Source organism: Stegodyphus dumicola, chromosome 5 (assembly GCF_044657685.1).
Source record: "Stegodyphus dumicola isolate Sdum_Otavi_A_Nest chromosome 5, ASM4465768v1".
Lineage (NCBI taxonomy): Eukaryota > Metazoa > Arthropoda > Arachnida > Araneae > Eresidae > Stegodyphus > Stegodyphus dumicola.
In genome coordinates this window covers 105,017,248-105,032,259 of record NC_140772.1, presented here as the reverse complement: position 1 = coordinate 105,032,259, position 15,012 = coordinate 105,017,248, and the positions used below count along the sequence as shown (strand labels likewise).

The following is a 15,012-nucleotide window of genomic DNA, read 5'->3' as shown; positions in this document are numbered from 1 at the left end:
ATGAAATGCAATAAGAATGTGTATAATTTAATATTCCGTACAAGGAAATAGTGGTGTACACATCAGATTTTTTCTTCTTGCGCTCACAAATCATTATGCGAATATGCATTTACAACTTGCAAAGCCTGAAAAACATATGCCTGTGATCTTATCCCGCTGCGATGATTTGTAGGTGCTTTATTTTTTACCACGATATTTTCTATGACGATGTTTTTAAACTGCGAAGTTATTGAACTGCATTATTTTCGACAAGGATATTTTGTACCATGATGTTTTAGGAACTGCAATGTTTTCTCTCCGCTTTCTCTTCTCCCACGGAGCCCACCAGCGGCCGAGCAGTAAAGTCGCTGAACGCCGGTAGTTCGGTCCGAGGTTCGAATTCCGCGAACGGGCTGGCTGCTTCATGGTTTTCCCCATGTGTAACGAGCCAGTTTCCCTTAGAAAGACCTCCACAAAGGCATCCCTTCCCTTAGGCAGATAGCCCTAGTGTGCTTTGCCATAATTAAATAAACCAAACCATCTCTTCTCCCACGATATTTTGTACCGCGACGTTTTCGCCTTTCGTTGTTTTCTCCACAATGTTTTTGCCGCAACGTTTTCAGTTGTAACCCAACCGACAGGCCAGAATTTTCCCCTCTTTTCTTCCTTCACCCCTCCCTCTGCCATTTTGCATAATGAAATGTTTTATTAACAAAAGAAAAAATTGCTAATTAAACATTTATGAAAACATAACAATTAATATCATAAATTAAAAAAACTCAGATTCATATTTATTTTCCATTCAAAATCTAAAGTTTGATACCTGCAAGGCATATTTGCTGATTACGCTTTGCAGTTAAATATTAGAAATACATAAATTATTAGACTGACATTTCTTTCAGGTAATTCTAACATGTTTAATTAGTCATTATGTAATTTAAACTAAAAATAAACAAACTATGAAAGTGGACATATAAGTGGGACAAAATGCGAGAATAAAAAATGACCACCTCTTTCTTTCTTTTATTTATTATATTTTTTGTCGAAACACACGTAAATATATATATATATATATGTGTGTGTGTATTTAGGTAAAAATGGTATGCATGAAAACAAATCCTGCACAATAAGACAAAAATTTAAATATTAGGAATAAATGATAAAGATCATACGAAAATATTCTGTCAATTCCATAAACAGTGTACAGTCTATAAAAGGGTCCATAAAAAAGAAATGAGAGAAGGAAAGCTGGCAAGAATAATGCAATAATTATTCAGAAAAAATTTATATTTTGTATTATATACAAAATTGGCACAAACAAAATCTTTCACCCCACTTGTTACCAAGTTTCTAAAGGCTTTGAGAAACTACCAGAACGTTGACAGAAAATCATAGATTTTGTTGGTAATTACTACCCACAAAGGCACTGTTTTCAGGTTTTTCTTTTCTAACTTTATTAAGAACGTTTTTTGGTGGAAAACTTTCATTACAAGCAGATATTTTGAACTTTTATCTCCTATCTTTTTTTTTTTTTTTTTTAAATTCATCATATGTGTAATAAAGGCTGTGAAGTCGGAATCGGAGTTGCGCAGATTTTTGGGTAAAAGGAATCGTTGAAAACAGGTCGACTCCGACTCCAGTTTTTCTTAGACAGTTTGAATTTTAAATGAAATTAAAGTGAATTGAAAAGAAAAATTAATGACAAACTGAGCCATTATTTTTATTTATGAGCTATATACATTAATAAATAATTATTTTCTATTTTATTAACATACGAATAAATAAATATGAGGGAGGAGGATGGATGTGATATTTGCCATTAGTGATTAAACTGATTCAATTAGTTACAAATCTCGCTGGCAAATTTAGGTAAGCAGCAAGAACTCCAAGAATTTATGCCATTCTTAGAAAGCGACCAGGAAAGGGAACAATTATTGATCAAGCAACACGATGAACAAGTACATATTTGATGAAATAGAGGTTGTTAGAATTAAGAAATTTTTTAAAAGATGTTGACAACCCTAATGTTTCACTAACAGGAAGACTGGAGAATGATCTTTCCAGAATTGAAAACTCTTCTTTTTACACCATATATAGCCACAAAGAAACTTCAATCTGAAAAATTAACAGAAGGCAAGAATGGAAGAATGTGACGTTTGTTCTTTCTAAAATGGAGGGTTTATTACAGAAGGAATCATTTCTTCAATAAAGAAAAGAGAAACTAGTTTGCTAGACAATGAGATCTTGCTGTGTTTAATATATATAGATCCAAAACACCGAATTTTGTTGAATGACAAACAAATTAAGAAGGCAAAGAAAGTCAACTATAAATTTTCAATAAGAATGAAATTATTTTCAGAACAATTAGAGTATTCAAATCAGGACATTCAAACTGCAGACATTGCAATTGAGTCTCTATCATCCTCTTTGTGATGAATTAGATTCTGAGAAATATTTTTGATAATATTGAAAAGGCTAAGGTAAAGTGAATGAAAATAAAGAACCAAGAGCCTTTAGATATAAAAATGAAAAAATACAAACAAGATTTCTGCACGGCCTTTGAAGAAATAGAGAAACATGATTGCTTTTGCAAGACACATCTTTTAGAACTTATGAAAATCTATCCTGAAAAGTTAACCACTTCACCGGCGAGCAAAACTTCTATATTTTGTACCATTTTTCTCTTCCAAAGGTAAACATTTTGTGTCTGAAATTTAGCTCAGTTAACGAGAGAAATATTTCCTTCCCCCTTCCACTACCTGTGAGGTCTATTGAGAAATTCTATTGAAATGAACCTGAACCTCGTACTTGTCACACTCAAGGATGTCAGTGACAACCCCATAAAGGCGACCATCGAACACAAAAGCTGGTACCTCGTAGAGGAGATATTATCAGCTTTGACCACACTACCATTTAAGACCAAGCTATGTCGTCCCTGGAAATCTGTTTTTATAATTATTTTAAATATAGGAATAATTTTAAAGTGTAATATATCATACATCATTTTATAAATAATAAAACTATATTCGTACGAAATATTCCTAAATTAAAAATCTTACAGAAAAATAAATAAAATATCTTAATATCTTATATAATATATATATATAAATGTGTGTGTGTGTATTCGGGGTAATGATGTGATGATAAAATGTGTTAAAAACTCGCATCCGTCTCATCTAATGCTATGCATTTTAGGACTTTTCGATTTGCATCTGATAATTAGTAAGAAGAGTAAAATCGATTGAAAGTTATTCAAATGCAAATGCCATTTTTGATTGTGAAATAAAAGCTTTGTTAATTAAAGCAAAAATCAGTATATTTGCTTATTTGAAATAGCTATAAATAATGTTTTGCTACTATTTTTCTTAATGCACTGTAATAAAACACGCTCGAATTACTTCTCATATATTTTCATACATTTAATTATTAGCCCAAAAGTGCTATTAATCTCATATCGGGATTTTTCGTCCTGTCACTTTAAATGTCTGAATCATTTTTAAATTGTTCCCACCAAGTATGTTATCGCCTTGCATTATTTTTAAAGAAATTAAATAATGAAGAATCTGCATGTATTGTGAAAAAATGATGGTAGATACAACCGTCAAATTTTGAATAATGTAATTTTCATGCGAACATGTGCACCTGAAAGCACAAATTTTAATTTCGAATTTGTTTTATTATTTTTTCATATTTTGTAATACTTTAATTAATTATTAGTTAACAGTCTCAAAGATCGGAAAGCGAGCAGTGGCAACACTATTCCAAATAAAACATTTTTTATCTCCGACTCGCGAGACTGTTGCCATTCGGAAAAAAAAATAAGATATTTCTCTTTCATTATCAAATATTTTGTCATTTTGCTGCTGAATAGAATTTTATGTAGCGAAAGTTTATATTTAATAAATAAAATTCACATAATGATATTTGATTAATAATTGATTAATAAGAATTAACTTAATATAAAAAGTCTAAATTTAATAAATAAATTATTAACCAATAATGAAGACATTTATTAATTAATCATGTTGCTTTTATTTACATTTTTAGGTACATGCACAATATAAAATCTAGATCAAATTACTGTCGGAAGAAGTACTCATAGAAAATAAATCTAAAAGTGCAAAATAAGCGCAATTAAATACAAAATAGAGTAACAAAATATCCGAAGGTTTTTCAGATTTTAACGATCGTTCCAAAAGGGGTTTGTTAAGGTATTTTAACACTCTCGCTGATTCCTTAATCTGCTATTGCACTCACTCAATCCATTTTTGTTTGCTAACCCATTTTTTGTTTGTCCTCTTAGCTTTATTAATAAGCATCGCTTTCATCGCACATACAGTTCAACAGCAAAATCACTTTTTTAAAAGCAGCCTATTTTTAGAATTCCGATACAATGTTAAAAGCTGCTATACATTTTTATATTCTATTCAGTCTTTTCTCATTTCAAAATATTAGTGTTCAGTTTTCTTAGTAAGATAGCTTACACTTTTTTTTTTTTTTTTTTTTTTTTTTTTGTCTTTTTAATACTAACTTTTCGTATGTTAACTTTATTCATCAAATATAAATTTTTGCTACATAAATTCTATTCAGCAGCAAAATCATAGCATATCTGATACTGAAAGACATATATCTTACATCTTTTTCCGAATGGCAACAGTCTGGCGAGTTGGAGATAAAAATGTTTTATTTAGCCACTGCTTGTTTTCAATTAATTGAAAATGAATTAGAGTTTTACAAAATATGAAAAACTAATAAAACAAATTCGAAATTCAAAATCCGCGATTTCAGGTGCACATGTTCGCGTGAAGGATTGCTTTATTCAAAATTTGATGGCTCTGTGTAACATCGTTTTTTCACAATCCATGCAAATTCTTCAATATTTAATTTCTTTAAAAATGATGCAAAGAAATAGCATATTTTGCGGCAACAATCTGAAAAGTGAAACGGTCATCTAAAGTGATTCGACGCAATAAAGTGATTCAAAGCAAAAATTCCGAAACGAGACTAATAGCTCTTTTGGGCTAATAAATTTAGATTAAAAAAAAGTCTAATATGTATTAAAAAAAGAGCAAATAAAATAACATGCAAAATGATAATCCCAGATTGTGGATAACATCAAGTGATTAGAAGTCTTGTGGAAATCAAACTAAAACGATAGCTTGTGCAGCCTGATTTGAAAAGCGACCAGAGCCTGTTTTTTGCAGATGCAAGAATTTTTCTTTTTACTTTTTGCTTTTCCACAAGCAAAAAGATTCTAATCTTTCAATTTTATTCTTATTCTGGGATTATTAATTTTAATATGAGTTTATTTGCTGTTAGACATCTTTTTGTTTATATTTATTTACTCTATTTTTAATTATTTAATTGTACTTATGTACTTATTTATCACTTTTATATTAATCCTCTGCCCTCTTATTTCTCTTCTCAAGAGATATTAACCACTCTTTGCTGTAGTCCTAATAAAGAAGACTTAGACGCTCCAGAAGGTTTAAAAAATTTTTTTTATTATTATTATGGATACAAGAAGTAGTCATTTTAGTTCCCTCCCTACAAGTTTTCCAACTATTTTTTTTTTTTCCCTGAAATAATAACCAAAGAAGAATAAATTAAGATTTATTCTTTCCAAAAATAAGTTAAACTATTGACCAAAAAATGAAAACATCTCGTTTATTTTTGTGAGCCCACCAGCAACTGAGCGGTAAACTCGCTGAAAACTGGTAGTTTGGTCTGGGGTTCGAATCCCTGCGGAGAGGCTGGCTGCATGGGCACTTTCGTTGTTTTCCGATTTGTAACATGTATACGAGCCAGTTTCCCTTACAAAGGCCTCTACGAAGGCATCCCTCCTCTTATGCAGATAGCCCTCGAATGCCTTGCCGTATACATCTAACATATTTTTTCTGCATTTCATTTAAACTTATTTTCTCGAATTATTCTAATTAACCGATCCCTCATGCAAGTTGAAAATGAGACGAAAAATAGCACTGAATATCCCGGGAAATTTTTGTCATGCAGATGTCAAGTTTCTTGTAACTTTTTATTTTTATTTATTTATTTATTTATTTTATAACGAGTACAGAACTAGCCTAAATAGGCATGGGAACCTGAAGAACACATTGAAAGATAGATTTCAATATTTATCCAAATAATTTTTTTTTCTTTTAATTTGACATTGTCAAAACATGCATATTTTCATCATTTATAATACTTTCATAATTGGATATACATGACTACCACCAAAGATTGAGAAAATAAAATAAAAGCCGTGTAAAAACATTTAAGCTGGTAAGGGGCAGTATATATATATATATTTGGTACTGCCGATTGCAATAAAAAAGAGAAGTGCACAACTAGATGTTATAGCTGCCCAACATACAAAATTTCATTGTTATAGGACTAATCGTTTTTGAGTTATGCGAGATACATACATACGTATGTACGTACCATACAGATGTCAGGAAAAAAAATCTATTTTGAATCTATTTTACTGTTTAACTACCCATTTAAGAAAAAAATGACTTCTTTATTCTGTCTGTACGCACAGTTGGAAAAGGATTGTGAAAATGGATTTGGGAACGGGCAAAATGGATATTTCCGATGAAATATGAACCCCAAAAATTTTCGCGCTTATAAACTTCCTTTACTTCTCACAGTAATAAAATAAAACAAAAGCGAATACAATCACTTCAACTAAAAAACAGCCAAATAACATGAAAAAGTGGTACGTTTTCAAAGTGAATTCATTTCTCTACATTCAAAAAGTTAAAAAAAAAATTCTTCAAGGAATCAAAATTAAAACAGAAAATATTTTATTTATAATAAGTTAATCATGAAGGGGTAAGGGAATTATTTCTATGCGAAATTCTTATTACTTCAGAAAGAGTTCAGAGTATACAGTGTATGTACTCAAAAAAAAAAAAAAAGGCCACGTTCGGATTTGAAAGGATAGCATTTAAAACCTTCAGACTTGTTTGTCAGTTAATGGGAAGGTGTGTGAATTGTTGTGCATCTCTCGAAATCTGTGTTAAGGGGGATTATTCCCTCGGAAAAAGCGATCCCCCGTCGTTTGCTTTTCAGGTACAATCTGTGGAGTGAGTCTGGTCAATTAAGCCATCAATCACTTCTTTTCCTTTTCGACTGGTACTGAGGGGTAGGAAAAATAAAAAGCGTCGAATCTCTCTCGGGGGTCACGGTTCATGCCAAATTTCACCTCGACGATAGTCTGCCGTCGCTGACGGTTAAATAAACATTTCAAACTGACAATACTCTATCGGGGCAAATGGTGAAGTGGTTAAAAGAAGTAGTCCTAACAGTAACAGCTCTTCATCCTCCTCAAGTCAGTGTGGAAAGTTCTCAGCTCTGAAGGTTATCAAATTGGATCTGTGCTCCTCCAACAAAGAAGATCTTGCTGAAGCTATACTGTTTTTTAGAAATAACTAATGCCAGTTTTTACATTTCATAATAAGTGCTAATTAACATAAATAATTTGCTATGCCATCAATTTTTTTCTGTAGTATCTATTACTTCTTTTATATTAAAAAAATACTCTGTAACCCATGTATATATGTGTACGTATACATATATGAGGGAGTCGGAGTCTATCATTTTCCCTACCGACTCCACAGCCCTGTGTGTAATTTATAATTTTTTTAAGACTGCGAATTTCTTTCTTGAGGAAATCTAAAAAAGCAGTTTCCTACGTATTTAAAAGAATTCCCTATCGAGTGGAGTAGCGCATTTCAAAATTTTGTAGTCCAGTGGTAACTGTAAATTGTAGTTGCTATTTAATGTACATAATTTAGGGAAAACATATCCATTTAGTGAATTTTCCTAAATATAAGAACTTACCTCATCTTCAAAGAATCTATTCTATCAAGGGATTATTATAGCACGTATATACAGTCAAAAGTCGTTAATTCGGACACCCATAATCCGGAATGATCTATAATCCGGACTTCAAAGCTACAAACTTTCTGCGCGTAAGACCTTTACGGCTGCGAGTATGCATGTGCACGTGCGCAAAATACGTTTACGAATGCACGTTTAATGTGTAACGAACGGTATAAGCTAAGCTAAAATTATCTAATTCAGTTAATGTTGCAAATTGTGTTGTTCCTTAATCTTCGAATTGGATTCGGCTTATTGTTTTTTGCAGACTGTTACAGCAATTTTATAAAAGTAAGCTTGAACTTTCGATTATGTCAAATAGAATTTCTGATATATATTTACTAATATGTAAAAGATCTACAAAGCGAAAGTATGTTTCGAAGTGCATTAAACAAAAAGTGGAATTGCTGCAAAAAATGGATAAAGGCATATCTTTTGTTTATCTAAACTTTACCGTTTGTTTATCTAAACTTTGTTTATCTTTAACACGGTGCGCAATGAATTGGAAGTTGATCTGTCAGCACTATCCTTATCTTCAGGGCAGATGTTTTTATTTTATTTGGCTTATAATTCCTTACTAAATGTAGTATTTCATCTCGATGTACTCCGTCTTTTATATGGTTTAAATCAAATTCCTCGTCATTATAATTCGCTTCCGATAGCGAAGAATGTGACAGAGGTTATTGAAAACGAAAAAATTTCGATTGACAAATTAGTCGGTATTCTCGACACAGCAATTATAGGACTTGAAGAGCGGAACTTTGTAACTGAACAAGAAATTATGTCTGTTTATAGAATTAAAGAGAATGTATTATCACATAAAAAACGAAGCAACTTAACTTACATTGAAAGAAATGTTTAATAAAATAAACAAATATTAAGCTTTTTTTTTTTTTTTTTTTTGTAAATTTTGATACCCTTTAGATCATAATTGTTCTTTATTTCATAAATTACGGTTTCATATTTTTAATTTTATAATTTCTGCATGCTATCTTACCAGATTTAAACTGATGATCTATAATCCAGAATCGCCGAAGTCCCGACGAGTCCGGATTAACGACTTTTGACTGTACTGAAAAAAGAAATTGAGGATGAGAGATAGTTTCGATATTGTTTGATCTAACTCATATTATTAGCTTCATCATTTCTATAATATTATGTATATAATAATATTTGGTAACATTTTCAAAATTAAGTGTGCTGGACTTTCTTATTGCTGTTGAAGTAATCTATGTTCAGAATTGCAGATATTTTACTCTTTTTATTTTATTATTGCAAAACTGAGCCACATTTTAAACATGGCATTGGTTTTTATGCACATGTAAGATAGTTTGACTACATGTTGAGCCTTGTTAGCTCCATGTACAAGGCAAGGCAAAAAGGATGGACATTTTTTTGTAAATCACAAAATCATTAATTTTTCCTAAAGAGAATTTCATTGATGGATTTGAACGTATTGAAATAGTATTTGACAAAATCAAGTGAGGAAAATAGAAAAATCTAAATTAACAGACACCATATAACATCTTCCATGTGGTGTCTGTTAAAACTGGCTAATTCTTGAAGACATTCTTGAAAGTTGGCATCCACTCTTTTTAACTTCACTCTGTTGATATGGGCAATTTCCACACGAATAGCTTCCTTCAGTTCTTCCAATGTATGGGGCTTATAATGAAAGTCGCTGTGCGGAATACCCAGGCTTCAATTGTTGCACAACAGTCAATTTTTAGGGGTGGGATTGAAGGTCTAAATGCAAAATATGCCTTCCTGAATGATTACCGAGTTCAGATTCATAAAAATACGTCAGAGCAGATCAACTCAGACTGCACAGCATGGCTTGTCTCTTTCCAAATTTTATACTACTCAATATACTGGATGGTATATCTCATGTATGAAGTGCTTTGACCCAACATAAGGTAGTTTTATGAGTGGGAACAGCTCAATTTCTGTGGATACTGAAATGTGGCAAAACTCTTGCTGAACTGTATGATTGACTCCTCGTTCTTGGTAAAATGGCTGTACTCAAAAACATTGTTCTGTCTTTCATGACTCCATTGATACAGCTGAAAGAAAAGAAAATGTTAGGACTTTACGAACCTAATGCTGCCTGCCACAGGTTTGTCACTTCATCTAGTAATGAGTAGTTCTAGCAGTTTCAAAAACCTTTATCTTTTCTGCCCCATCCTGTATTTAAGCTATTAAAAATTAAGCAAACTGTTGCATATGAAGATTGCTTGAAATCTGTATTGCATACTTGTTATAAAGTAATTTCTTAATTATGTGCACATTATAATCCATGGAGGGAAATGTTTCGCATTTTAGCTCAATAAAATTTCATTAATATTTTATAATCCACATTTGCTTAAATCATTTTCTCTTCCCCCCCCCTTTTAATTTAGAAGATGGAAAAATAAAGCTTTACAGTTGATTTTGATGACAAAATAAGTTTCAAAACGAATTTAACGTTAGATTGGCATAAGTTTTATAAAAAAGAATTTTTCTGTTTGAAGAAAGATTTTTCTGTTTTTTGTGTTACATTCCATTGAAAGTCACAAAGCTTTTTTGTAAAGCTAATATTAGTCTGAATTTTAATTGTATGAAATGTTAAGATTGCCATGCTTCTTCTCTATCTAATAAATAATTTTAATAATTATGTTTGAGCTAAATATGTGTAGTAACAGAATAGTTTCATAAAAATGATTGTGAATCCTGTACTTGCATTGTAGCTCTATAAAATTACATCTGTTAATTTAAAAAAACTCCTGTTTAGTGATTAGCAAAGGTCAAACTTAATTTGATGCTCATTTCAATAAAAGGTAAATACATCATAGCAACACATGTGTACCTTTTAAATTCTTATCCTATGAAATGCTTTTTTTTAATTAGATGGAGATTATATTTAACTTCTAGCTAATCAAAAATGGAAAAAAAAAAAAGGTTACATTTAATCTTTTCTGTATTATTATCAAAAGTAGAGGTGGTTGTAAAACTGACCAAAATATTTTTTGAGATATTTTAACTTGAAAAATATTTTGGTCAAAAAATATTTGACCAAAAAGTGTTTTGAAAGGAACTTAAAAAATGGAAATTTATATTTAAATTAGAGATAAATGGACCTCCAGTCTGATTATATCATCAGTAACTTATTAATGTTTGTCTCTTTTTTTTTTTTTTTACATATTAGGCTGAAGCTCGATTGGCTGCACGACGTCAGGCCCGGGCAGAGGCCAGAGAGATTCGAATGAAAGAGCTTGAAAAACAGCAAAAAGAAGTAACAAAATTATGTTTTACAAATTTTAATAATTTTATTACATGCAATTGTGACATATATTATTAAAAAAATTGGAATTTGAATTTCTATTTAAATAGTATCTTGTCCTTTACTTATAAACCAACATATCATATTACGGTGAAATTTATGTTTTACTGCTTTTATATGTTGTTTTAGAGGGCTAAGCAACAGAAATGAAGAATGCATATAAATATATAAATATTTAATTCTTAAAATACTTGACATAAAATGTTAAATGCTAAAATTTGACATTTTGGTTAATATACAGCTGTGCATAGCTAATGATTTACTAATATTACAATGTAATTGTATGCAAGTTACAGCATAAAGTTAATTTATATTCAGTCATCAAATTACTGTAATACATAATTGTGTTATTCAATCATACGAAGTTTTTCCTTAAGAGTAGATAATTACAGTCATAATATAACTATAATACAATATATTATTATGAGTATGTAGTATATAAAATTTGCAAACTTACTTGGACCTGTTGTTATCCATTCATGTGAAATCATTGTGTATAACACTGTCCTGTTTATTTATCAGTGATTCATTTGTACTATTCAAGTGTGTTGCCAAAAATGTTTGAATGGACTGATATCTAGCAAACAAAAAAGACATTTTTGACTTTGAATTAGAAAAAACTTCCATCCCAATTATGCATAAGCTATGTTTATTATCGATCTCTGAGAAACTCATTTTTGAAACCACTAGTTTGCGTGATAGATGGAAAATTGATGATGATGAAAGCCATCAAGGAAACAAAAAGTCCAATTTTAATAGACTTCAACCTCATAAACTCATCATGCGGTATTAGTATACAGTCATACCCTCTTCACACCTGAAGTTAAAATATTTACTTTAAAAATAATTCGTGAAGTTTATATGCTTGCTTTCTGTCTATAGATGGGAAAAAATAGATTTTTTTTTTGGTACATGTATATTTGGGGACCAAAAAATTTAGGTACACATATGTGTACCTTGGGTTTCAAATAAGTAAATAATCTCATATTTTAATACTTATAAATTTTAATATTTAAAGCCGCCATTAGTTTAAAATATAAAATAAAACATGAACACAATATAATTATACAATAACATCCTAATGTATGATTGTTTTAATAATTTTAAGTAACTTTAACTAATATTTTATCTTTATCAACACATTATTTTGTATGAAATTTTTCAAAGTAATTGTTTTTAATACACATAAATACATTTTGCATTTGATACAAAATATTCTTGTTCTTTATGTGCACTCTGGCATTCTACGTTTAGATGCATTTTTGTTATCCATGAGTCTTGGTAAGCGATTTACACCATCCAGACTCGTGTTCTTTACTGGTTGAGAAATTACTTTCCTCTGCTTTCTTAGGGTATTCTTCCTCACCTGAACTTGAAGGGAGTCTTAGCTCTCTCTATTAGTTATTAAATTTCCTTCATATCTGCACAATGCTGATGCATCTAGCATGCGATATTCCATGAGGAATTTAGTACCCGTAAGATTATTTCGCTTGTAATAGCGGACATGCATCACCCAACACTTTGATACCACCAAATCCACAAAATGGAAGAAAATTCAAACTGACCTCTTTTTTTTTTTTTTTTTTTTTTTTTTGTCATCTCAGTACACCAATAGTACGTGAAAGAAATCATATGCTCTTCCAAAGAAATGTTTTGCGGTCAAGGCAAAATAAGGCATTTTTCCTTGATGAGATTTAAAAAGGTACTTTCCAAAGTTTATCATCATTTTCATGGAATGCTAAATTAGCTGCAAAATGAAAATTTTGGGGCAGAGTGAATGGTCTGTCTCTGGCCATTGTTTCATGAAAACATCTTATTGATAGGTTTCTTGACTAATATAATTCTGCTTGAGGAAATTTTAATGTGCCCATCCAAGTATTGAGATCAACAAGTCACATTATTTCATTTGTGTTCATGTTTACAGATTTATATTTCTGATTAACAGACTACAAATTAGTTTGGGCAGCTCCTTCTTCAAAACATTCCATGCTCAGGTATTCAAAACACGAAGCCAAGGGTGAAAAAGGCTCTGAAGCATTCTCAAAGTCATCCTGCAAGCATGTTAACTTGAGTTACTATCAGTTACAACTAATAACATGAAATAACAAAGAAATTACAAACAATAAATTACATTAAAAATATAAAATGAGGTCAGTAATAGCTATGCATTGTCTTTATTTTAATGGGTCAAAGAATATGAAGAGTAGAAATCCAATATTATCAATATTATATTTTAATTCAAAAATAAAACGAGAAAAGGGTTAAAAAAACCCTGTAAAATACAAATAATTTAAGATTACAGTTACATACTAGATTATATAATCAGTTATGCCATCAGTGAGCTGTTTCTAAAACATAAACTTTAGAAACAGTAACTGAAATTACGTAATATTAAAAAAAAACGTATGCCAGTAACCAACTGAGCGTAATTTCTCTAACGGACTGACGTCCACATATGTTGACCTATACACATTTCAATGCATTGCCACAAAAAATAACTTTACGTGTGTTGTTTGTTGACGAACAAACAACAACATTAAACAAAAGCGCTAACCTAAATAGCTCTAAATATTCACTTTAAACATTAATTAAATTATTAATTAATTAATTATTACTTACATTTTCAAAGACTTTTCGACAGCGCCATTTTTGCAAAACAATCCGCTTGTAGCTCTGATTTCTTCAAAAGTATGCACCTGCGCTGCCATCCATTGGTAAAAATCAAAAGCTGAAACATCCCCGTACGTGGTAATCGAGTTACAATTGAGTAAAAGTGTACTGGAATATTTCTAGCATCGCAAAATTAAAGGTCCACATATGTGGACCTGTGGAGTCAGGAGGCTAAGCAAGCAATCCAGATATGTTAAGAGGTTTTAAACCCTTTCAAAGCACAAGTCAGATGTTTTTATGACACCATTTGATTTGTGCTTAGGTTTAGTTAGTAAGTGGAATGTGAAATAATTGCTTTCATCAAAGGTTTACATCCACATATTATGGCTTATGTGTTTGGCTTAGATAATGTATCAAATATTATATAGTCTCATTGGTCAAAGAGCATAAAATTTGAGCCAGTGCAGACGTCATAACAACATATGTTATGATATCTGCACTGGCTCAAATTTTTATATTCATAATATGCTGTTACATGAGAAACTGTCTTTGCCTTCAGCACTCGCAAAAAGTTATATTATAAAGTGTTCTATGCTTCAGCAGCATCAATGTACGAAATATCTAAAGAACTGAAGTAAATTATCACTATGTCTTGTAAAGTATCACAAAGACTGGGAAAGGGTGTAAAAGACACTTTTAATTAGCTCAATTAAAAGTTTAACAGAAGGCACCACTCAGGCTTACAGAAGCCAGCATTTATGGCTTAAATCAAAAATAAGGAATTTATGTAACTAAGTGAATGTGAGTTAGCCTGACGGCTACACAAATAGCGTAATGTGCAAGTTGACTCAGGCCTAAAGTCAACGTGACAAGCCTAATGGCGAAAATAATGCATCGCTGCAGAACTCAAGAGAATAAAATTAGCAACATGGCCTTCAGCCAGCAGAATATGCTCTGATTCTACCTTCTAAAAACTTTCTTTTAAAAACTATCTCTTTTCTACCTCATTTGAATACATATAAGCTAAAAATTTTAATTCTGGCAGGAAAATGGGAAACAAGAACGACAGAAAACCAAGTTAACATAAAATAGGTTGATTAAACTAAATGGAACCTTGCAATTTTCCCTACCAGAATTTAAATATACTCCATAGATGTCCTTTAAAGACCTCATTAAGAACGTAAATCCTAACTACCTAAGAGCCAACTTCTTACAATAAC

General features: G+C 31.0%; 1 protein-coding gene across 1 annotated transcript in view; it reads left to right on the top strand.

The window, feature by feature from the left end:
• Positions 1 to 15,012, top strand: part of LOC118182733 (leucine-rich repeat flightless-interacting protein 2) — a 99,246-nt gene that overhangs the window by 33,114 nt on the left and 51,120 nt on the right. Inside the window, exon 3 of the mRNA XM_085816943.1 lies at positions 11,048 to 11,134. Within this exon, the coding sequence (XP_085673069.1) occupies positions 11,048 to 11,134 (87 nt within the window). The remainder of the gene's footprint in view (positions 1 to 11,047; positions 11,135 to 15,012) is intronic.